The 26,537-nt window shown below is 38.3% G+C and overlaps 1 protein-coding gene across 1 annotated transcript in view; it reads left to right on the forward strand.

Annotated features, from left to right (window-relative positions):
• The first annotated feature begins 1,794 nt into the window (after positions 1-1,794).
• The window catches only part of MMP16 (matrix metallopeptidase 16), a 164,574-nt gene continuing 139,831 nt past the window's right edge, over positions 1,795-26,537 (forward strand). The window contains exon 1 of the mRNA XM_059474285.1: positions 1,795-1,993. Coding sequence (XP_059330268.1) covers positions 1,862-1,993 — 132 coding nt within the window. The 5' untranslated portion in view covers positions 1,795-1,861. The remainder of the gene's footprint in view (positions 1,994-26,537) is intronic.

Consider the following 26,537-nt stretch of genomic DNA (forward strand, 5'->3'; position numbering starts at 1 on the left):
TCCACAGTGACGCTGTCTTTTTTCTTTAATGGTAACACATTGCTGACTCATATTTACATTACAGCCCCCAGATTATTTTCTGAAGCGCTGTTACTTTACCAGTATCCTTTTGATTTTACTTTTTAATTTTTCTTCCCAAATATAATTTGCATGCGTCAGTATCACGTTTTCTCCTGCTTCTTCCAAGACATTTATTTAACTTGTGCCTAATTATTCATTTCGTTAATTTGACTTCCCATATTTGTCACCAAAGTGCCAACAGGTCCATTTAGCTTGCTGACAGCTCTGTATTTCATAATTTCATCATTGAGATCACTAAGGATCAGAAGAACAGAAAACGCCTTAATATGAAAAAAGTATCTCACATAAGGAATTCTGCTTAAACAGGATTACTTTTGATTAGGCAGATCACGACATCTTCACATAACTGCCTCACTCTTAATATACAAAATGGTGAGCAACCTAATACAGTCCTACATTCTGCTACCAGGTGCAGTCAGAATTTCGTACACGTAGTGCATGTGTTTTAATTTCAGCAATTGGGCTCAACTACCAGGTTATGGAAATTTCACATCGGATACGTCTTCCTCGTCCTGTTTGTCCCATATAATGATCAAGTATCTTTGCGTATTTTTTGATAACCAAATGGAAAAAATAAGATTCCAATTTCAATTTTTTTTTTCTTGTCAGTAAACTTGGGAGTTTTGGAGGTTTTTTTCCCGTCCCCTTTTTCTCCCTCAAGATGCATTATTATAATATCATGTCCACTGATTATGAATCATGACACCTTCCTTATACTGGATGACATATCAAAGGGCCCCATAAAAAGTCCCCTTTACTATTAATTCACGAGCAGTTCATCTGCCGTAATCGTAAGGCATTTTGAATATGATAATATCCAGCATGAAGTTAAGCCTGTGATACAGTATTTCACACGCTGATTTCCCTGATTTCCCTTTCGGACACATTAAGCACAATTTCATCACTCAGGCAGCACCGCGGGCAGGGGAGCGCGGCGTTCCCGGGCACGGGCACCGCGGGCGGCTCGGGGCGCTCGCTCCGCGCCGGGCGCCTCCCGTGAAGAGGCCGGGGACGCTCCGGCACCCGTTCGGCTCCTGGGGACGGGACCGAGGGGAATGGCTGCGGGCCGCTCCCGGGCCACCGGTCCCCAGCAGCCGCCCACCGAGACTCCGGGCCGCGGCCCGCCGAGCGCGGCCGGGCGGCGCTGGCGCGCCGGGGCCGCCTGGTGGGGCCGTCGCCTCTAGGCCGCCTCCGGGGCGGGGCCATGAAGGTTTCGGCTGAACGTTCTGGAGTGGAGGGGAGCGGCGGGGGGCGAGGCGAGCCAGGGCAGGGCAGCGAGCCGAGCCGAGCCGGGCCGCGCCGGGCCGGGCCACGGCAGAGAGCCGAGCCAAGCCCAGCCGAGCTCAGCCGAGCCGAGCCAAGGCGAGCCAAGCCGAGCTGGCCCGCCTTCCCCGGGAGGAGGCGGAGGCTGAAGGGGAGGAGGCAGGAGAGAAGGAGGAGAGGTGGAGGAGGCGGAGGAGGCGGGAGCGGAGGGAGGACACGGGGAGGCGGCTGCTGCTGCTGGGCAGAAAGGAGTCGTGCAGGAGCAGCGGCTGTACTCGGACGCCACATTCCCTCTGTACGGGGCTGGTGGTGAGGATGAGCGAGAGCTGACCCTGCCGCGCCGCCGCCTGTGCCGTGAAGTGTCTGCTCCTCCTCCTCTTCCTCCTCCTCCCCGGCTGTGGGTGAACCTGCGCTACGGGCTCTTCACCGACACGGGGGAGGCTGGTTTGTTTTGTGCATTTGTTTAAGGCAAAGAGAGAGAAAGAGAGGTCTTCCACCCGCTGAAGCACATTTCACTATGATCGTACTCGCATCCAGCACTGGAAGCCGGTTGGATTTCGTTTCTCAATCCAGGGTGTTTTTCTTGCAAACCTTCATTTGGATTTTATGTGCTACAGTGTGCAAAGCGGAGCAGTATTTCAATGTGGAGGTAAGATCAGCCGGATGCGTGTGCGAGCTTGTGTGCTTCCCCCTCTCCCTTTCCTCCCTTCCCTTTTTCTTTATGTCCCTCAAATCAAATCAAATCAAATCAAATCAAATCAAATCAAATCAAATCAAATCAAATCGCCAGCCAGCCATGTCTTCCAGCAGCCAGGGCATACGTCTGTGCAGGCTTTCCTTCCAGCCGCCGGTAGCTAGCTCCCCTCCCCGCGCTGCCCCGCCTGATGGATGCGTTTCAGCCGGAGATCCCGTTATCCCGGCTGCGCGATGCCGGGCGCTGGAGCGCAGCCCGCGGGAGACGGGAAACCCTCACCCGGGCACGAGGAAACCTGGGGCGCAGAATGTACGTGCAGCTCAGGAAAGGTTCCCTGAATGTCTTGGACTTAAGATACCGCCGTATTGCTGAGTTTTCTCAGCCTTTTTTGGTTTGGTTTGGTTTAGGTTTTTTTTTTCGAAGAGGAATGAATGAAAGAGCGTTATGGGGACAGGAGGAAGGAAACTTGAGATTTTTGGCACGTTTCTTTGTTGTAGAGTATCTGAAAAAAATAAGAGCTTTTTCCCATGCAGACGTAAGAGAAATAGTTGCCACTAGAAATAGTGAAACAAATGGCATAAAGGTGCAACTACAGCTCGGAAGTTAGGGGGTGTGGAGGACAAGGAAACAGCATTTTTTCTGAGAGAAAATGAAGATTAAACTGTGGGTATACCAAGATGGGGCAAACCCTAAGAGTTTACACTTAGAGTGACCACCCATTTCCAGTCGCCCTTGTCTACGCACCCAGTTTTCCCATTAGGAGTTTTTGCATAGTGCTTTCACTTAACTAATGTTTCTTTACTGACTTTTATCATTTTTGCATATGTTCTTTCCTCCTTTTTCTCTATCCTGTCATTCCATTTGTTCTGCTGTGATCCCTTACTCTACTGCAATGTGATATGTCTATTTCCTTCTTTTCCTTGTCAATTCAACTTACTGATTTTTCTTACTATGTCTCTGTAATTTATCTGTGTTCTTTCAGATTCTTACTTGTAATTCTAGTATTCTGTTAGATCACTCTGTACCTTCACTTTCTTCTGTCCTGCCAACCCCACTCAAAACTTTCTGCTGCGCCCATACACCAGCCTTTTTTATTATATAGTCTCTTTAGTCTCCTGGGTTCCCATGCATCTTCCTCCCAGGGAAACGAAGTCTGTGTCCCTGTCTCACACATATGCACACTTGCTTATTTTATATCAGCTCTTGTTCTCACTCAGTGACACACATTCTTGCTCCTTTCTCTGACAAGATTGCTCATGCAGATCCTCCTCTGCTACTAGACTGTTTATCTAAAGTTCTTACCTGTATGTCTTCTCCCTCTGTTTCATGCAAGGTCATGTCAAGTGTATAAAGAACCCACATTTTCCTTCTCTAAGTCTGTTTTCATCCTGCCCTTTCCTTTTCTTCAGGCAGTTGCCTCTGCAATTCTCTCAGCTTAACAGCACTCATCCATTGATTCTTTCTTTGACTTCCATCTCCCCAGAAAGTACTGTCTTTTTACTCCATCATTAAAATCTCTCCTGATTATAAATGAGTCTTTTTTCTCTGTCATCTGTGCTCTAGTCACTCATTTGATCCTTATCACAAATGCGCATCTCTGCTTCTGTTGGATTGTAAGGTCTTTGGAGCAGGACTCATGTCTTCTCACATGTTTATCTGACGTGTACCATGCTTGAGTCTGGAGTACAACTGTGAGACTTCTGCTATATGAATATTAAAACTGCATATTTAAGAGCACACATTGGTGTTTTATCCTTCTGCTCATGTCCTCAGCTGCCTTCTTTGCTGATGAGCAGGGGAAGGAGCATGGAAGAGAGGAAGTTGCTCTCTGTATCCTCCCCATGCTTCGCAGGCTGGCCCCCTGTGGAGTATAGGGATGAAATTCCAGCGACAGAACTTTCTCCTCCCACAGCAGTCTGCTTTGCTGGCATCTGGCTCTGCTGGAGAGACGGGCGGCAGATGGAGCTAGTGTGGGAAGAGAAAAAGATTGGTTTAGTCAAGTGGAATATGAACAGGAGGCCAGCTCCAGTCAGGAGGAGGTTTTCTGAGGAAAGAAGGGAAACACTTTCATTTTTGCCACCTCTTCCATATGGAAAACAGCAAATTTTGAGGGTAAAGTCAATATCAGGAGCAAGAAACAGTGTTGGATAGAATGAAGTGGCATGTATTTCTCCTTTTTGAAGTATCTTCTGCTCTTCTTTCCAGCCCTGCTGAAAACAAAGAGTGTTGTCATGTACCAATGCTTCCAGTCTTTTCACATTTAAGTCTGAGCCACACATTGCTGGGAACCAGAAGAGTGTTTCAGGGGATTGTTGTATTATTTGAGAGTTGTCCTAATATGGGGCTTTTCCCTAGGTCACTGCCTTTGACCACTACTAGTGACATGGTCCTGGCCTAAATGAACTTCACATTTGCCCCAGAGCAGCCATTGCTGTGTTCACATTGTTTGGATAGTGCTGAAAATTCAATTTTCTTTTTGCTGGGAACAGCAAAGGCTAAAAGCATGGGAAATTTGAGGCAAAGGACTTGGCAACAGCAAGTATGTATTGTGCTGTAAAACTCTGCGTGTCAGCACAAGTGCATACAGCAGCTGTACTTCAGAGTAAATGGTGAAAATGTAACAAAGATTTTGTATGACAATAAGAATAAATATGCAAAGTAGGCTTCAGGAAAGAAGTAGTGTATATACAGTTGAATGAAATGTCACTGGAAAAAATTTCTTAGAATGGTTGGAAAACAGATTTACTTTTCATTCTTTCTTGTCTTTAAATAAAATACAGATAATACCTGTTGAGCATTATAAAATTTGGAGATTATTTATTTCCTCTTGTTCTGTCTTGTTTAATCCACTTTCCTGATTGATAAGTAAAATCTGTTCAGTCTTGTTGAATTTTTTGGTTTGTTTCAGTAATGTGAGCCAGGTCAGTTCTTAGAGGATACTACTGTAGCTCAAAGACATTAAATAATAATGTTTCCTTTTAAAAGTAAAACACAATGCTGAAATTTACAAGCTTGTATGAACATTTCTGTTCCTTGTAATTTGGTTGTCTCTCCGTAAAATTTCTTTTAACCAAAGAACTGAATGGAGGAATTCCTCAAGCTTCCAATGATAGCTGAATTCAGCTGTCTGTCCTGAAATGTATTCATGTGTACAGTATTTCATGTAATAGCCACAGCAGAATAGGTTGCAGATCATGGAGTATGGTACATGACAGTACATGACAGGGGTGTGCTTGCACTTTGTATTGTTGAGAGTTTTGTGTTAAAGCTCCATGAGAAATGTTTATAACTAATATGTTAAGAAATCATGATGAAATTTAGGAATCACTTACTCATATATAAAGGAAGGTCATCGCATTAATTTTCAAAGTTCATTGATTATCAGTATCATTTTTGTGAGACTTTTTTTCTGACTAAAACTAAGAGCTACACTCTTAGCTTCCTCTTTTAGAGCTGAACTATTGGTCCAAAACAGTAACTTCATCAAGTATATTAATGAAAGACTATGTCATCAATGTTGAATTTTGCTGCTATTTTCAACTATTTCTGTACACTAGTAGGGGAAGACGTCCATCAATGAATGGAATTGAATGGAATAGCAGTTACAAAAAGAGCATTTCAAGTACAAGACTGAATCAAACGGATAGAGGCTAATTGTTACTAAAAAGTGATTGAGCAACAAACTACCTTCTTCCTCCTACTGGGCTCCTCACTATAGTAGTAAAATTTTGTGTGGCTCACATAAAGCTCCTTTGTGTGTTACTGGGAGTGCCTATAGATGGTCTTTCACAAATACCTATATATGCATCTAGTGGGTATCCATATATATATTTGCTTTGCTAAACCAAACAATATTGCACTGTTTGAGCTATTGTTCTGCAAATTTATCTCCTAATGCCATCCATTAGTTTTTGTATGTACTTGAATAATAAGTAGGTTTATATTTTATTAACTATTAAATATCTAGTATAAAAATGAAGACAAATGTTACCTTTTTGGTTTGAGAAAAATGGTTATTAAAACAAAAATATCTTGATCAGAAGACAGGATCAGCATGCATGTAGAATAGGATTGATCTCTGGAACATAAAGCTGCCTTCTCTTACTTAGATGGGTATCTGCCTAAGCCCTGTCGAGGAAAGTGTTTTTAGAATTACACCTAGTTTCATTGACTGTATCTGTAATGTGGGAAACACTACAGAGAAAGCATGCCTCATCATCTCTCTCCTCAAGCTGGCAGTTATGCTGTTTTCCTCCTTCTATTGCTAAATGTATAGTCTTGAATCCCTAGGGGAGGTCTTAAAATTACTCTTATTTTAGTGTGAGCAGATCTTTAAAACAATACAGTCATTTCCCATTTTCAAAAGTGCGGTAGTTAAATTGCATGTTGTGGAACAAAACACAGTGGAATCCAAACTTCAGAAAAATAACATCAGTTTCCTCCATGGTAGTAAGTTTCTGAGAACCCCATTGTTTTCATTGTTAATAAACTTCACAATTAGCCTCCAGCTCCTGCTAAATGATAAGGCATGACCTTTTATTCCATAAGCTCTTAGTCTTTTAGGCTTAAAACCAGACCAATTTCATTCTTCAGCTGGCATCTGAAAAGGAATAAACATTTGGGAGGGGAATAAATCCTCCAAAGCACCTTTACACACTTTTAAACTAGTGGTCTTAGTTATGAGGTTTATAGGCACAACACAATTCTTTTATAGTTCATTAAAATGCAAGCTGAAAACCATGGATAAGCAATTAATGTGGTTTTGGCATCAATAGTGCCATGTGTGCCGACAGGAATTTAGAGGATCTTCTGCATTGTCTGAAGTTAACAGTCAGTATGTAGGATTCTCAATTACTTAAATTCGGAATCTCACTCTTGCGTAGGATATCAATGAAATGAACTGGACTTTTGTTAGAACAAGGAGTTCAAACTGAAATTGTTAGAAGGATGGAGAGGAGTTACTGAATTAGGTGATGAAGATGATTAGTGGGCGAAATATTAGTCAAGGAAAATACAGATATAATGTGGTATATTTCCTATTTGCTTATTTATGAAATACAGATACAAAGAAAAGCTCCTATAAGGGTCTCTGGTGAGCAGATATATCTAGATAAGGAAAATAATTGGAAAATTATGTGTCTGATGGAAGGCAACTGAATGCTCCTCTATCCAAGAAGGAGAATACCTACTATATAATGAACTGCCTCTCATTTGATACAAAGAAATATATGTGAAGAAATACTTAATAGTTAGAGTGCATTTACTACTGTAAAGTATGAGATTATTTTGTGCTACTGACAGTGCAGGGAAGTTCATGGATTCTGTTGCCTGTATTTTTTCAAAGACAGGTTGGAAGTATGTTGCCTGTTCTTATGGCTTCACTGCTGACATACTATTTTATACCTTAAGTACAAAACATATTTGTTTATTATTGTAGTTCAATTTGTTTTCCTGTTGTAAATTTTTGTCAGCTAAGTGTTTAGGCATCACAGTTATTAGTGAATCTCAATTCTACTAAAGAAAAGAAATAAAATGGTTAAAGAGATTTATGTAATCACCTTATGTAGTGCAAGATAAAACTACAAAAACATGTATTCCTAATGTTTTCTTACATGAGAGCTTACTAAAATAAATACAATATTTGTTGGCCTACCAGTAAACCTTGAACAAGCGCAAGCTTTCCCATTCCATTATTTGGAAGGCATAATGTAAAACTCCTGCATAACCCTTCATTGTTTCTTCAAAGTGGGTATACTGTGTTCTTTAACTGGTTTAAGATTTATGCTGCTCTTTGTCAGTTTTATTTGAATCCATCTAAAAGGTCAGTGCTTGCTCTGGGCGCCTCAGCTCTGCTTATGCACTCAGCAAGACTGTGTTGCAAGAGTTTATAAAGATAGAATGTGGTATTATGTAGCTTTTAAAGCATTTCAAACTGTATCTGTTTTTACTATTTTAAAGTCTGTCTCATTCTTGTATTTTATGGAATGATCATTTTATGATATTAAACAATGGAGCATTTTGTGTTGATACTGTTTGAAGATCCTTAGGAAACAATGTAACTTTAAAAAATATTTTTATTACCCTATTTAAATTGTTTAAATCTCAGCTCTCTATTTCAGATTCCAGTTTATTGTCTAACCTTTTTGCCATCCTCAAAATGCACTGTTGACCATAATCTGAAGGAGCAGGTTGAGTCTGTTTAATTTGTTATCTGTGATATGTCAAATGACAGATTTGGTTTCATTCTGTATGAGGAAGGCCAGGATTAGTGCTGCAAACATGATTTTAGCTGGCACTGAAATGGATTTGAAAAATAATTATGATTAGAGCTTTATCCTTTAAAGAGAGGTCATGCTATTCGGAACCTTTATTTATTGGTTGCCTGGCAACTGTTCATTCATGTTCCTGCTTATCATCATTCATTGTAAGCATCTTTGCTGTACACTAAGAGCAATTAAGTGGCAACACTTTATTTCTGTGATGAATTAAATTTGACATAAATTACAGATGAAGTAAAAAATATTTCTGTAGTTTTACTTATTAACCAAAACTGTTAGTACAATGTTTCTTTGCTTATTAACATCTGGTTTATACCAGCTGAGGAGTTCAGCTGTAACAATAATGTTTCTAGCATACCTTTTGAGGTATTACAGCACATAATTGACTTAGGGGCTTGTTCAGGTGTTTTTGCAGTTTTAGAAACTCCTGTTAATTTCAAGATCAAGGCTTCAGGGTGCTAGGAAACTTATGTTCTGTTGATTTCAGAGCTTAATATTAGGGAATCCAATCTCAAGTGCTGAAGCTTGCACCCAGTCATTGGGAAAGGGATTTCATATTCTAGAGTTAAAACTGCTGTGCTAGGAGATGTGGTGGTGAAGCAATAAGAAGAACATTAAAGTCACTTGATGCTTCTCTTTGTAGAACAACAGCAGTTTTTACTACACATTGAAAAAAGTATAAAGCATATTATTCAACAATTGCTTTTTGACTGCGGATGAAAATATTTTGCTCTCTTTATTAATTCATTATGGATCATATCAAGGTTGACCCTTGTGTGAAACAGCAGTATGGACTGAGACTGTCAGGTTATGGAGTATTTGTAGAAGATACCTGTGTAAAGAATGTTGAAGAAAATTGCTTGTGTCTGCATCTTAAAAGATCATCTACACTGTGTGGCCAGGGTGGAAGTAGATTTATGTCTCTGCTGCTGCCATTTGGTAGGAATGCCTCTATTGTGGTTGGCTCAGTGCTTTGGAAAAGAGGCCATCTCTATTCAAATGTTGATAAGAATGTTATCAGCAGTAGTCAGCATGGGTTTACTAAGGGTAAATTATGCTTGACCAACCTTATTGCCTTCTATGATGATACAACTGCCTGGGCAGATGAGGGGGAGAGCAGTGGATATTTTCTACCTTGGCTTCAACAAGGCTTTCAATGCTGTCTTGCTCAACATCTTCACAGGCAAACTCAGGAAGTGTGGACTGTGTGAGTGGACAGAGAGGTGGTTTGAGAACTGGCTGAACAGCAGATCCCTGAGGGCTGTAATCAATGGCACAGGGTTCAGTTAGATGCCTGTCACTGGTGGTGTCCCCCAAGATTCAGTACTGGTATTGTTTAACTTTTCACTAATAACTTGTGTGAAGGGGCAGAGGCCTCCTCAGCAAGTTCCCCCACAACACAAAGCTGGGAGGAGAGACTGATACCCCAGAGTGCCGAGCAGCCCTTCAGAAGGACCCTGAGAGGCTGGAGAGATGGGCAGAGAAGAACCATCTGAAATTCAACAAAGGTGAATGCAGGTCCTGCACCTGGGGAGGAACAACCAAGGCACCAATACAGACTGGGGGTGACCTGCTGGAAAACAGCTCTGCAGAGAAGGATCTGTGAGTCTTGGTGGACAACAAACCATCCATGAGCCAGGAGTGTGTCCTTGTGGCCAAGAAAATGTATCCTGGGGTGCCAGGTGAAGAATTGCCAGCAGGTTGAGGGAGGTGAGCGTGTTGCTCTACTCAGCCCTAATGAGGCCACATCTGGAGAGCTGTGTCCAGTTCTGGCCTCCTCAGTACAAGAATATCTCTCCTACAAGGATGTGCTGAGAGATCTGGGCCTTCTCAACCTTGAGAAGAGATGACTGAAAGGGGATCCCATCAATGTCTATCAGTATCTGGAGGGAGGGTGTCAAGAGGATGGAGCCAGGCTCTGCTCAGTGGTCCTGAGCAACAGGACAAGAGGCAATGGGCAGAAGCTGGAACACAGGAAGTTCCGCCTGAATATGAGGCAGAACTTATTTACTCCCACTGGAGCAGTGTATGGAGTCTCCCTCACTGGAGATATCCAAGAACCATCTGGATGCCATCCAGTGCCATGTGCTCTGGGATGGCCCTGCTTGAGCAGGGAGATTGGACCAGATGACCCTGTGGTACCTTCTAACCTGACCCATTCTGTGATTATGTGAAAAAATGTCCCTCTGTGACTGTCCCTCTTCTTTGAGCTTCTGATTGTATTAACTCACAAGTACTCATCATATCATGACACAGTTAGGGCGAAAAACGTAACTGCTGTAAGACAAAGCTATATCAATTTTTATCAGATTTTCCCACTCGTGTGACATGTTTCTGGTACATGAAGATTGTGTTGTATGTTTTTTCTCTTTTATGAAACAGTTGAACTGGTTTCAAAGCTGTATAGATAATTGGAAAAGAAATGCTAACCTCAGAAAATCTAGTTTTTAGTATTTTTTTTCTCATGATATTATAGAGAAGAAGTTTTATTTCATTGGTACTGTTCATTTTTTGCTGGGATGTAATCACAAATTCACTTACAGATGTGAAATAGATGTTTGCAAGGGGATGAGTTAATTTCTTAGAAAATTACCAGCTGAAAGGCAGAAAGAAAATTATCAATGTCTTTGAAACATAGTAAAACAGAAAAACAAGCCTCCCTTTCAATGGGGAGGAAGTTACTTTATTTAAATGTATTGGTAGATATTTACAAAGTGTACAACAGAGGAAATTGCTTTCTTTTTGTATGACATGTGGATCTGAAGGTGATGATCCTGTCACATTTTTACCTCAGACATTGGTTGTGTGATGCTCTTCTAGGAAATTGCTTTGACCCACTGTCTTTGCAGAGAAATTGACAGATTGTATCTGTCTGTGTTGTGGTTTGTGTTTAATTGCAAGTGAAAGAAATGATCTTTCATGCAATAAAATGCATTATTATTATTGTTATGAGAAGTAATATAAATACATTGTTAACTGTACTGCATGATTCTGGTCTTGGCATGTGAGACTTTTTTTTTTTTCTCTCATTGCTTCTATGTATTTAGAAAAATGAAACAATAATTAAAAATCCTCAAACCAACCCAGGACAGTGTTCCAGTGTTTGGTTTTTCTTGTTGCTTATGAATTGCCGAGCTCTGATACCTCTATCCTTCATTGCTTGTACACAAAATGCCAGCTTTGGAAACGACTTTATTATTTTTTCTCTATTGCATCTATTTTCAAATATGTAGGGAAAAGGGTGTGATGTAAGTGACTGAAGCATTTGCGGGGGGGGGGCTGAAGATCCAGGTTGTGTGTCCAATTCCATTATGATGGATCCCATAGTTTATCCATCTTTGTAACTTAGCTTGCACCAATGTGCATTGAACTAAATGAAGAGTGTTTCCAGGCTACATATCAATAGCAATAGAAGAAAAGCAATGTAAAAGAGCCAGAAATATATCTTCATCATTCATTTTTCTTGGGACTGTTTCCCTTGTTTTCATAAAGTGTAGTAGAGGAGTATCATAAAATATAAGTACAGAATTTCAATTTAATAATCTGTATAATTGTTCTAGAAATGAATGTGTTCAAAAGAAAGTGCTGGAGCAGAAAAAACATCTATAACATTTAGAACACTGGTTTTGATTTTTTGTGGGTTTTTTTTTAGGGTTTTTTTTTTAGGTTTTGGGGTTTGTTTGTTTGTTGTTTGTATGTTTGTTTTGTTTTTATTTTGGTCTTTTAAAATACGAGTACCAAAACTTGGTAGACAACACTGTCAGGATTAGGTGAAGGATGTCATTAGATAACTGAAGGTAGAGAGCATCACAGTCTCTTTCAGAATGAAAGTTCAAATAAGATAATTTTTGTTACCCAAACATACTCAAAATGATTTTAAATAAATGTAAAAGTCTTAAAAAATAAATCAGTTTTGGATCAGATTGTAAATACCACAGAATGCACAATTAAAAACTGTTCTGTTTTTGAGTGAATGTACAAGTAAATTGTTCCACACACATTCATGTTTCCTTTTCATCAAAATACCTAAGCTTCTCCTTTGGTATTTGAGTATTTATGGATTTTTATGACATACAATAAAAGATGCACTGCTCCATGCATTTAATGTTTTATATTAGGCACCGCTAACAGGCAGCCATACTGCTCATATACTCCTGGGTGTTAAGAAATTAATGGGGAGAGGATAAGGTAAATAAGATTTGCTGTGATGATATGTTAAGTATGATAGAAGTGTAAGCCGAATATTTTTCCTCAAGGTTCCTGTACCATCTGTTCTCCTTATGACTGTTTCAGAGTGACTTGGAGTATTTTCCTGAACTCTCCTGTTGGTATTGACCAGAAGTGTGATTAAATTGCTCACGTGTGGGTATCAAGCGTCTCTTAAAGTGCCCTTGGCCAAGATGTGCCCAAGGCTGGCTGAAATAACATGGGACCAACAAAAGTTTCCTGTTTAGGTTACCAACAGGAAGCCAGTCTCTGTTCTGAGTCAGCTCACATGACTCTATTCACTTCTCTTTAGGTAACTAAAGCCTGTTTTTAGTTTTAAATGATGCTGGAGAGTGATGAGATCTATATCTGTAGGGCTCCCCAGGGTAGGCAGTGGCATTCCAATGTTGTGATTTGGGGTTGAATCCCTTCCCTCTGCAGATGTAGGATTCATTAAGTTTGTATAGGGACCTGGTGCTGTTTAGGCCCTGTGGTCTGACTTGCTTGGTCCCTAGATACTGTTCCAGAAAATAATAGGCCTCCTAAAAATCCAGTGATATATCTCCCATCCCCTGGTTAATGTAGTTCATCTCAGATCATATCACACACCTATACTCCTGGCAAAACCAAGAATAGAATTCCATCCTTATGTCACTACAATTTTTACCCTGTCACTTTGATGCTCTGCATGCTATTAAATATATTCATCCCTTAGTGTAAAAGGTTAACACCACCTCACATCTTTGGATCTCACGTATTCTAAGTATTTAGTTAGAAGGTTAAAGAACACAACATTTCTGTACTGTAACAAGGCAGTTTTGCCTTCAGCTGTAACGAGATTGGGCCTGAGCCCGTTCAAATCCATGTAAAACGTTACCTAACTCAGAGCAAACACTTATGGCAGGTTTTATAAATTTACTACTTCTGACTGTTATTTCATGCCTTACCTTAAATGGTTTTAAAGGCTCTCTTTCTGCCCTAAACTTACAAACACCTAAACAGCTTGAGGGGAGAAGACAGAATGTTAAGCATTTTTATAAAAAGTAAGTAATAAGAAAATATATTTTGTAAGAATAAGCTCACTAAGTGTCTATTGCCTGATAGACAATCCCCAAGAAGATAAAAAATGAAAATGACATTTTAGTAGAGCCTTCAGCCTTCAAGAATAATGATCTTGTTTTCAAGTACTTTTGTTATGTAAAGCAAAATGGGGATTAAGTCAACAAAAATTTACTTTTCTGTGTTAATACCAGAATTTAGATCTCATCATAGGCAGGTATGTAATTTCACTGATTTATTTATACTACTTGCTTTAGGTCTTCAAAACCTTAATTTTAATTGTGTCAGATTAAGGGTGTAACTTACCAGCCTGTATTTATAAATTTGCTTATTTATTTAATCTTTAAATCCAAAGTTTGAAATACTTGAGTATGCTACCTGATACACTATTTAAATGAGCTTTCTGCTGTCATGTAATTAGAGAGAGACTAGATTTGCTGTGGATTTTAAGTCTGCATTTGTGAAGAAAGAGTGACATATCTGCAATCTTTTTTATCCAAAAGAGCTTCCTTTGTAATATATAGCTCTACTCTTGTTTGGCACTCACAGGCTCATTTAGAGATGAGACAGTATTTTAGATCCTTTGTGAATAATTCCGTCATTTTTCCTGGCTGTTGAGAGAATTTAGTTTTTTTCCCAGCAGTCAGATAAATATATAATCATTGTTCTTCGTAGGTTAGTTGCTTAGATGCCATTTCCACCAAGATATTAGAGAATTTTTATATATACAAGATCTTCCTGAGGAGGTAATGTCAATTTAATTTGGACCAAAAGTTTTGGATTCTATAGAAGTATATTCTTTCTCTAACTTTGCTCAAAATAAAAATTCTGTTTCATTAAAAGTTGGGGGATCTTAATGTCTTTGTGAATATTCACTTCTTTATCTAAATTTTCAGCACCAGAGGAAATTATCTTAAGGTGAAACTAAGCTTTTAAAATGTTGGAACAATACATTCTGTAATGTTTTGTAAAAGTTACGAGTAATAACAGACAGGGGAGCCTAAAACAATTACTGCTTTTCTCATGTCCCGTCTCCAGTAATACAATAGAGAAGTTCATCATACCTGTTAGCTTTATCGTGATAACTAGAAAAGGAGAAAGGAACTTTTGACTTTAAATGTCCTGCAGTCTGAGGGTTTTATAGGTTTTCACTTGTTTTCAGAAATAAAATAGCTAAACATGTGATTGAAAGTTGTGTTATGGTGTTTGGTGAAGTAACTAGTGAAAAAAACCCTATGGTTACTTTTTAAAATTTGGAACAAAATTCATAGAGTTGTTGAAAGAAGTCTAGAGCCTTCAGAGTTATATAGAAATGGAGACTGTAATTTTCCTTCATGCTTTCTTTTTTTTTGAAGTTCATATGCTACCTATGTTTCAGTGATAAGAAACTAGAGATAGGAAGAAGAAAGGGAATCCACTCATATTAAATTTATTTTCTTTTTTGTAACTGTTATTTGTTTACTTGTGTACTTAGTAGCCTGGTAAAATATCTGGTTTTCATTGGGAAACTTAGATGAGACTCTAACTTTATGGAATTGTTGAGATTGTGCCATTAATTTCATTGCACCCAAGGTTTTACTCCAAGCTATTTGAAAAGCACTGAATTACTAAACATTTTAATCTAGTAAATTAAAATTATGTATATCATAGAATCACAGAATGATTTGGGTTGGAATGGACTTTTAAGGGTATCTAGTTCCATCCCCACCTGCCATGAGCAGGGACACCTTCCTCTAGACCAGACTACTCAAATTCATCCAACCTGGCCTTGGAAGGTTTCAGGAATGGGGCATCCACATCTTCTCTCAGCAACCAGTGCCAGTCTCTCATTACCATTTTTCACCACAGTGAAAAATTTCTTCCTGACATCTTATCTAAACCTGCTCTCTTTCATTTTAAAGTCTGTCCTGTCTTTACATACTTTTCTCAAAAGCCCCTCTCCGGATTTCTTGTAGGTCCCTTTATGTATCAGAATGCTGCTAGAAGGTCCCTGAAGCCTTCTCTTCTCCAGTTTGGGAATTTATATAAATATAATATATATTTAATATGAATGTTTATTAACTATTTAAAATAAATATTGATGTAAAAATCCATAGGCTTAACCTATATAGAAGGGATGAAATTAGTACAAAAAGAAATGGAGATGCACTATCTATGCATAAGCTGACTCTTGCAGTTAGAAGAAAGTTTCAAATCATTATTCTCGAAGCACTTTTTGAAAAGAACAGTAGTGAGGTCATTCAGAGAAGCAAAAGTTAACTTGAGATGGGATCTAACTATTTCATGTGGGGGCTTGCAATTATAACCTTAATCATCAGCAAAAATGGACTGGATTCCTTCCTTGTTCTATACTCTGTCTAACAGTAATTTCCTCCTCCAGAGAGGCTGATGGCTCTCTGACAGCCATTGACTGTAAAGTTTATTCTTCTTCATCAGTGGATCTACCTTAAGAACCCTGTAGCTATTATATTAGACCAAAAATGGTGGCTATATTGTGTCAATACCTTTTTCTGATTCATTGCTTTTTGTCATTTTCAGTCACTGTGTGTGAAAGTGCCTTTTTTCAACAGTATTTAATTCAATGCTGAAAATTGTAAATAATGCCCACAGAATCAACCATACTTGTCTGAAAATCATAAAAAAGGCTTTTAGAATATTTTGGTTGTCTTCTTTTTGAGCTCTTGGGTTCACTTCTTTTTTTTTTTTTTTTTTTTGTTTGTTTCATTTTTGAAACAAGAATAAGAAATTCACAGTTAAAGAAGAAACAAAATATTTTCAGTTTATACAGTAAGCCAAGTCTTCAAGAAGCTTTCCAACAGTTTAACATGAAAGCTGTCTAACATCAGCCACACTGCTTTCTTCTTACCTCTTTTCAGTTTTGATTGTCTTCAAAATTGTATTTGCTGCTATTTTTGCTCCTGTTAAAACCTGCCACTTCATAAGGTCAAAGTACTTCTAATTGCTGACAAACACTGTTTTTCATTATATGATGACTGTTAACATTACACACTTCGCATAACACCTTTAAACTGTTTAACAGTAGCTAGCTGGCTGACCTTGTGCATCTCTATGGCAGGAGATGCCTGTTTGATTCAAGGACTTAGATGCTAATTTTTTGTGGCTGCAGGGACTGGGTAGTTCTCCTGAAATTTTGCTTTTATTTTTCTAGATGTTGCAACTTCTCCAGTAGGAACAGGAAAACACAGATTTTACTGCTCTTAAACTCTGTTAAAAACTTTGTACTCTTGATTTGGTATTTTGTAGCAACTATGAGAGACAAAATAGTGTTGTAAGTGAGGTAGGACCAGTGTCTCAGAGATTTAGGATTAGACCTTCAAAAGGATCATATCAAAATACTAGTATCAGTAGTGACATGTACTTTTAGTCATAAACTAACATTAATTTTTGAACAAAGGAGTTTAATTTAAATTAATAATACAAATTAGTTTTTTAGATTAGTATTTAGATAATATAAATTCTCAGTTCTCTTGTGTGGTCTGGTCATTTTTATTTTGTTGTTTTATTTCACTCAATCTCTGATTGAGATATATGAAATTTTACAAGACAGGACTGCTTAGTAGCTGTCTGCTTAGGTAATATTTTCATGAGAAAAATGCATTGATTGATACATACTCAATGAATATCAATGAAAGGGGGGATGGCACAACACTATAGAGAGTTGACTGCCAACAATATAAACTGAAACTTCAAAATTACCATACTGATTGAATTCATGTCATGAATCAGGAGTTGAAAGTTAGGGATGGCCTCTGCCAATAGGGATTCTACTTGTTCAAGCATGCAGATGGGAAAATTAACATTATTTTAATCCTATGTATTTATAGTAGAGGGTATTTTAAATAAGCCCCATTTATGTCCTACAATGAAGAAAACATTCTTGGGTAGAAAGGAGGCAGCAAGTAATGAATTTCAAAAAGATAAACAGACTGTAATATGTCAGAAAAGCTGTGGATAATGTTTCTTTCAGTTTTGAAAAAGCAGAAGAGGTAATGCAAAGAGGCATTGCACTTTGATTGTATTAATTAGGTTAGATTCAGCTCTTTGGCTGAAAGGATCTCTCTAAGTATGGGAGCACCCAAGTGTGGAGCTGAAGGAACCAAACCAGCTGAAGCATCAGATCTTGACTGACCCAGCTGGCTCTAGTGAAACATTTCCCTGCAGTTTGGGTGTTTGCACTACCCCATAAACTCCATTAGATTGGAGATTGTGGCTGATGCAAATGTTACATCATCACCTCATTGTCTGGGCCCTATCTTTGGGTAAAGCCTCACAGTAGATGAAATTTTGCTGGAAAATGTGTTCCCCTTGGTGAGAAAACCAAAGGCCCTTTGAGGCACGTGGATAGTTCTATGGTCACACAATTTATATCTGGATTATGATTCAGGAAAAAGAAGAAACTAATTTCTGGAGTCTCCTCTGCTGAAGATGAGGTAAGTCAAGAGATTTTTCCAAGGCTCATCCCTGGTACTTCCCAAGACTGTCAAGGAAGAACGCCATTGAGAATTGATCTGTACTATATTTTTGAGAACTGAGCTGGGATTTTCAACTTGTTTTATGTTCTAGCAGCCATCTGAACTCCTGAAGTAGCAATGTTGCAGTGATATTAGCCTTTAAGAACACATTCAGAGTAGTGCTTAGTGTCTTCCTCTGCTTTATTCCTTTCTATTTCTCTTTATAAACCTCAGCCTGGTACAGAACAGAGGACTTTAGCCTTGATCTGGTAAAGCATGCTGTTGAGAACTGTATTCAGGAAAGCTAGAACCAGTCAGGATGTTAAAAGGAGAAAGCCCAGAGGGGCTTTTTGTCATTGATACTGTTTGCTTGCTCTGATAGCCTGGGAAATACTGCCTTCAGTATAAACTGTGTAAACAAAATCAAGCTATTGATACCTACTGGGCTTATTACTCCTACACAAGTCAAATGTTTTCTCTTGATCTGACATCGTGCATTCTTGTTTTGAAAGCCACTTCTTAATCTCTGTGAGCAACTCTTCTAATATCTGACCTTGTAGGTGAAACTACTGTGTGATGCAGCATTAACTGATTTGAAACTGACATAAATCAAATGTTAATTGTGTAAAATTTATCTCTGTCATATCAGCAATACATACAGTATTGCTGGTTTCTTTTTGTTTTCTTCTCAGTGAATTGAAGTTACTCTGGCTGTTCTATGCTGCATATAATTTTAAAGTTTTTACATTAGGCTTTAGAAAGTATTTACAATTTTTGTTCTAAAAGTGAAGTCAGAGTTACTAGATTGCAGTTTTTCAGATCCTCCCATATTCTTTATGTAAATACAGTTATTACCATATAATTTATAATAAATGGTTCCTTCTCTCTGCTTTTTAACATAATTCCTTTATTCTAAGTAGAAGAAAGGATATTGAAAATACAGTGAGACTAGTGACAGTGAAATCCCTACAGTGAAATTGTGTCCTGACTGAAAACAGGAATTTTACTCTGACCTCTGAGTGCCTGTGGTTTCACCTGGAGCACTTCTCTTACAAAGCTTTCTGTTCAAGTGTGAGGGGTAATGTCTGAAGCTGTGAATCCCCTGTGACCAGCTACAGTGCTTCATGTTATTTTGCTCTTGGCTCTTTGCTCCCAGGCTCAGTTCTTACTAATCCTTATCAGTGCTGTAGCTTGAATACTACAGACTATGGGGTAGCTGTAACTCAGGGGAGTATTTCTTGCAGGATGATAATATAGCTGATAATTTTCCAGAAATGTTTCAAGTCTACTTGGCAAAATTATCTTCAGGTTATTAAGACTTTTTTATTTTATTTTATTTTGTTTTATTTTATTTTATTTTTAAAATGTTAAAATGCAAGAAAATATCAAGTGAGGCAACATAACTGTTTGAGGTGGGGAAATCTGATTAGGAATACTTTCAATAAAGTGTCTAGAAATTTTTGAGGTAGTGTTTAAATTTATGCCACTTACAAATGTGGCAAATTGTTATCAATATGTTTAACATATCTATATCCATCAGGTACATATATATCAGATCACTAGAAATACTTTTCACAGAATTCACAGAATGACTAGTTTGGAAGAGACTTTCAAGATCATCAAGTCCAAACCATGCCCTAACACCTCAGCTAAACCATGGCACCGAGAACCACATCCTGTCTTTTTTTAAACATCCAGTGATGATGACTCCACCACCTCCCTGGGCAGGCCATTCCAGTACTTTATCACTCTTTCTGTAAAAAACTTTTTCCTAATATCCAGCCTATATTTCCCTTGACGCTGCTTGTGTGAAATACTGTGTCCTTGTATTTCATCATGATATAGAATGAGAGCGTGGTATAGAATGGGACCATGAGAACATGGTCAAGTTGAAATTATTCTCTCTTAAATTTGTTTATTCTGATCTAAATAATCACCGGTGGAACAAGGCATAAATGTTGTTACTTTTACCTAACCTTTTTGCTTGAACTGCTCCTGGGACAAATTATTTGCAGTTTCTTTCCATGTGGATGAGGAAAGTATGAGATAGATTGCACTACTGCCACTTCATTGCCGTTAGCAGCTACTGCTTCTTTCTTTAGCCAAGGACCAAGTTAAGTGTTTCTTTTAAAATATATGAGATACTCATGTCACTGTAGTGATGTATAGTCTGTGATGCTGTTTGTGATATGCAAGGGGTATCTGTGCTGCAGTATAGAGTAAAACACAGGTATCCTGATAATTATTGATTCTACCTACCGTGCCTGATACTTGATTGGGCTCCCAATAGCAGTCATACACTTCTATGCCTGACTCCAAAATCCTCATATCCAAAGACAGAAAAGTAATATGTGCATAAGTAGATCCAAACCTATATCATTTTACTCCTTTTGGACAGAGGTCTAGGAGAGATCCCTTCCTAATGTTAAAATCTGTTTTTTCTGTATTTCATTTTGCTAGTCAGCCTAGCATTTTGTTAAGCAATTTTCTTGCCTTACACTGAGGAAGTAGCTAAGCCCTACACATCTCACTTTTCCCACAGTGGGATGGGGCAGAGAATTGGAATGAAAGTGAGAAAAAGTTTGGGAAAGTGAGTGTGGGTTTGGGTAAAGGCAGTTGTAGAGGTAAAACAAAAGCTGTGCAAATGAGAAGAGCTAAGAGGGTATTCTCCACTTCCCATGGTTTAGCCAAGCCCAGTAATGCTAGGCTCCATCTCGCATAACAGTGACTTGGAAACTTGCCACAACCCTGAGTGTCCCCCCATACCTTCTTCTTCTCTCAGCTTTATATGCTGAATATAACACTTAATGGCATGGAATATCTCTTTGGTCAGTTGGGGACAGATTTCCTGTCTGCATCCTGTATTTTTTGCATATAAATGTCTGCATCCTATATTATTGCAAATAAATGTGCCATTGTTCAAAATGCTTGACAGACATCATCAAACAAATTCTTGTAACAATAATAGTGCTGAGTAAAAGTATTATCTCTGCATTTTCTGTAGCATTTCACAGGACATTTATTGTAACCTTGTATATATGTGTGTGTATATATGTATATATCTATATCTATATCTATATATCTATATCTATATCTATATATCTATATCTATCTGTTGGAAAATGTTAGTCATTGTTCTAGACACTCTTTCAATCACTCTGTCACAGTCCCATAGCTCTTTCTGAGATTACAGTCTGTACCACTTTTACATTCTAGATGCGATCATTCTGTTTAAATATCCCATTTGGCAAATGCCCACCATCCTCAGTGATTTCTATGGATCTATCACATGCCATAGAAGTTACTATGGTGTTACTATGGTAAAGTTGTTGTCGTGGTGGTAAATCATGTTAAGGATCCAAAAGTTCTTGCTTCAGGAGGCTTTGTCAGATATAGCAGTTCAGATATGTGAGGCATTTGGTAAAGTGGTCTTCATGTCAAAAGCAAGCCACAATACACCATGTTTGATACCAATACATTTTTACCATTCTAGCCTTGGGAAAATTCAGCAGACCTTTGACAAAAATATGCCCTCATTGTCAAATGAGATTTTTCTTATGTGCTTTTATTAGTCTGTCATAGGTATATACATGAGGAAACTGATGTCATTTAATCTGCCTGATCTAGGAGAGACAGACCCAGACATCATGATTTATGTCTTTGGAAGAACAGTGTCAGACCACAGTGTCACACATTCTCGTCTTAATGAGCTTTAAAATCCTGTGTACACTAGTGCATAAGCCACACTGTCTGTGAGGGTTACACAGGATAAAAAGAAATGGGAGATCAAATAACTAGCATCAGAGTGCTTAAGAAATGCTAAAGGAACTTGGAGATGGAAAGAGACCAAAGCAACCATAAAGAAAGGAGAAAATTTCCTCCCTCTGTTTAAAGATGTGGCTTCCTCTGACAGAGGAAGCTTGTACGTTCTACCCCATCTTTCCTTTCTCCTGAAAGGATAAAGAAGAAAGAAGTAATTGCTTTTGGACAAAGTGAACATTAATACACCTCATGCAAATAACTATTTCTTTGCCCTCTTCTGTGTTAAAAGAATCCTGAGTTCTGTAAATGACATTCAGGTCTGCTGTAGGACTCCTGTCCCGAGAAGATTGGAAGAGCAGACCAGTAGCTGAAAACTAAGTCTGAAGAATCCATTTCCTGTGTCTTCTCTGTCCCACATGATCATGAGAACATAAGAGGAAGCTGTATATCATGAATTGTGATTTTTCTGTGTTCCCTTTGTTTCTTTGACATATACCCTCAGCAGTCACTGACTCCATCTATTACAACTTTTTCTAGGAAATTCTTACGCTAATTGTTCTTTCTATATTTTTCCCCATGTTCACTTACGCTAAAGGAAAAAGGTGTTCTAAAGGAAAAATATGTAAAAAATTTATGCTAGACCTTTGCGCATTTTGAAAATAAATTCAGCTATTAAATATTTTTTTTTTCTTTTACAAGCACCAGTTTTTTAAAAAGAGATTTACTGACATAAGTAACTGCAAGGATTTACAGGGGTGTAAGTGCTGTATTCCTGGGACAATAGATGAATTTAAGGCAGGTGCATAACAGCCTTTTTTTGGTGTTTTTTTGGTTTTTTTTTTTACAAGCTGTGCGTGTTCAGGAGAGGATAAAAGGCCTGGCTCTGTAACAGATTCCCTCAGTTGGTTAGAGCATGGTGCTGATAACACCAAGGTTGGGGGTTCCATCCCCATACAGGCCATTCACTTAAGAGTTGGATTTCATGATCTTTGTGGGTCTCTTCCAACTCAGAATATTCTGTGACTTGAAATTAAATCTCTTCTAGTCCATTTAAATCAGCGTGGGCATCAAAATCATCAGCACATATCCTCAGCTGTCCAACACTTGCTGGTGTTTGTGTTACCATATCTGGGTTTTTTACACATTCATAATGAGGTCTTCAGATCCATGATAAGCAGGCTGTTCTGTGTGCAGCCTTGGAAGCAAACCAGACCTGTCAAAGCCGATGGAAAATAAATGTAATGGCCAGCTGGCTTAGAAAGCTACAGTTAGATCATCAAGAATGAAAACTCTCCTCAGAGGTCTTCTCCCCTCCTGAAGTGGCCTTTGGTGTTCCAGCAACAGATCATTCTATCCCTGTCTGAACTGCAAGGCTTTAAACTTAGGGGGTTTTAAGCATTTCATAATTGAGCAAAGGGACTATACTTGTTTTATTTTTCTGTCTGAAGTGTGTCAGAACATCAGCAGAGATTTTTTTTGTGATTTAACATTCTCTTTCTAGACAAGGGAAATCTTGGTTTTGGTGTGATGAAATAGTGAAAAGATATCCCACATGCCTTCTGCCCAGAAAATATGTGATGACAAGAGTCAGTTTTCTGAATTGTTTTATGCCTCTATATTACTCTGAAAAGAAAAATCTTCTCTGCAATGTGAAAAAGTGTTTTTAAAAACTCTTTTGCCTCCTTAATAGTTAGACAATAAAGGCAAAATAAATTTGTTGATAGGGTGGATTTTGGTGGTTGGACTGAGATTTAAACTAGGCCTGATGGTTTTGACATCAGGAGTTGCCTGACTTTATCTCCTCAATTGTTTTTCAGAAACTGCACCAATTTCCAATTTTTATCTATCAGTCTTACCTCAGTAGTCTGGTCTCAAATTCTGTGTGGATTACATACATGCAATTGCCAGAGGCAACACTGTTGCAAAATGTAGAGGAATTTCTGTTCATGAACTTTATTTTGAACATGGACAATCTCTGTAGGAATATTGGAAATCAGAAGAGGTCAATTATTTCCACTCAGACCGCTTGTACTTTGACTACAGTGTTTAGTAAAACAAAAATCTCTAAGGAGAAGTGATAGACAATAATATTGCTGGAAAACATTGAGCCTAAGCAGAAGGTGGGATTGACAGTTACAGCGAAAAAAACATAAAGGAATTGGTCCATACTAAGCACAGGTTCTTCAACGCTCACAGGAGTGTGTATGGCAGGCAGTGGGAGGCTCTGTAAGACCTTCCAGGCTGAGCAGTCAGAGATAATATTCTGTTTTCAGGTTTACCACACAGAAGTCATGTGGTCCTCTCACTTGTGTACTTGTGGTCTCATACTGTAAATTTTCCCATTATCACCTATAGAGAGCTCAGTGTGGCTTGCAAAGGCTATATATATATATATATATATATATATATATATATATATATATATATATATTACTATACTATATTAATGTGATGTCAGCATTCCAAAGAATCACTTCTTCCTATAAATGTGTAAACTTGAGGATGTGGGAATGGTCTAGTGGAAAGGGTTTTATACTGTTTCTGGAGTAAACAGAGTTACAAGTGAGGGAAAAAAAAGAATCAAGAAATTTAGAAGGTTGCAGAATACAGGTTTTTTTAAGGTTTATACTTTATATAGCTAATAAAAACATGACCAGGCTCTTGCTTTTGAGGTGGTTTTGGGTAAAAAAATATGGTGATGTTTAATAACAGGTGCCTGGAGAACAAAATCATCAAGGAACAGCACTACACAGCAGGAGAAAAAAAAAAGAAAGAATAGTGGTTATGAAGTTAAGCTGATCTACTATAAATACCTCAGAATATATTTTCATTTTTTTCATTCATAAAGCATACAAAAATGCTGGTTTCATGTTAATGGAAAACATTTAGTGAGAAATAAAACAATCCTTCAATAAACACAGTTCAAAAGCATTTTTCCTCTTTGATGTAATATAGTTTTTCCATTTCTGACTGTTTTTTGTGTTTGATAATAAATATGCCTGTCTTTTTAAAGAGTGACGAGAGAACTCTAAAAATCAGTATTCGACAGAAACTATGCAAAAGATGGTAAAAGAAATCTAAGCAATAAATCTTATTTCTGTGTTAGGATCTCATTTTACCCCTCCAACTCTATTTTAGTAAAAAATGAGTTCTAAAGAAAATCTATCTTCAATAATTTTCCATCTGTATTGTATAGGATAACCTATTTGTTTGAAGAGCAGCAATAGCTCTTACTAATAATGGGGGGGTTAGTACTCCTTCCATGTAAAATAATAGTTGTGGCAGTCCAAATAGGAACTGCTTAATGACTCATTTGTCATTTCAGTATTTCAACGCAGCTACAGAAGATGCTTTTATATCCTTATTTTGCTTCTTTTTTTTTTTTTTTTTTTTTTTTTTTCCTTTCCTTCTTTCATTGCACCTATTGTTCGCTGCTGAAATGAGCAGGGCTGCCCGGCTGATGCCGTTTTCCGTGGGCTCTCCCTGCCGGGGAGGGAGGGGAGGCTGCCTGTTGGTCTCCATGGCGACCTCGGCCTTGGCCTGCTGCCTGCAGTCTGGCCTGCTCACCAAACGCCCTGCCATGATGAATTATTTAGCTCTGCCGAATCAAAAAAATGCAGCAACAGGCTCCTAGTGAGTGACTGAGGAGAGCAGTAAGGTGACATCAGTTGCTTATACCAACGCGCTCTGGTGTTCTCACCAGCAAGCAGGGGCATTAGCTTGTTCTTTCCTTTCTTTACATGCTATTTATCATTGTCCCTGTTGGATTCCCACATTTTATCTGTGTTTATGAACAGAAAATAACAGAATAATAATTCAGTGACTTGATAGTCTGTTTTTCCTTTGATGTTCTTTTAATTCAAACAATTTTTTCTTCCATTTTTAGCAATTCATATTCTTAGAAATTATGACAAGAGTTTGAGAATGTCGTACAAACGAATTATTAAGCCCGGAAGTAATTATGTCCGAGATTTCTGTGTTTCTGTGTATTTAGATGAATGTTAAAGAGTATTTGGCAATTGTTAATACTTTCTGACAACTGACTTTTATTCTGTATATGCATTATATATAGTGTTCGTGCACTTGGTTGCATGTATTTAACCCTAAACACATATTTGCAGTTTTGGCTTTTGAGGCCAACGTGCAGGTAGGGAGTGCAAGCAGAATAGACAGAAATTGTTTTTTTTCCCCAGCAGTATTATCTGCTGTAGGTCTGAAGAAAACTTGGATTCTTGGGGGAAAAGCTATTATGTCAAGTGTACACTGCTTGGTTTGGCACCATAGACTTTGTAGACAGATTTTACCAGTTAGCCTGACTTTTACAAGTTTAGTCTATAAAGGTTTTTTCTGTGCATGTACTTCAGGGCAGAGTCCTATTACATTAATGTGCATGACTCAAAAGCCCTCTTTTCAGAATAACTCTTTCTAAGGAAGGGAGATGACATCATACTACCACTGACTAAATATCTTGTTCATGTCGATAGTATTAAATATTTAAAATAGTTTTTAGCCTGAACCTGGTATATTTTTGCATGTGTTTGGTCAATAGAATAGCTCTTATGTCCCATTCTGTACAACAGCACTAAGTAAGGACTACAAATGAGCTGGTCATTGGGTTCAGTGGGGAGCATTGTCTTTGTCAGGGGGCTGAAATTCAGGGATAGTTTTTTTGCTTGACTGACCAACTCCTTTCAGTTTTGACAGGACAACATGTAATTGACC

Source organism: Ammospiza nelsoni, chromosome 1 (assembly GCF_027579445.1).
Source record: "Ammospiza nelsoni isolate bAmmNel1 chromosome 1, bAmmNel1.pri, whole genome shotgun sequence".
In the NCBI taxonomy this organism is placed as follows: domain Eukaryota; kingdom Metazoa; phylum Chordata; class Aves; order Passeriformes; family Passerellidae; genus Ammospiza; species Ammospiza nelsoni.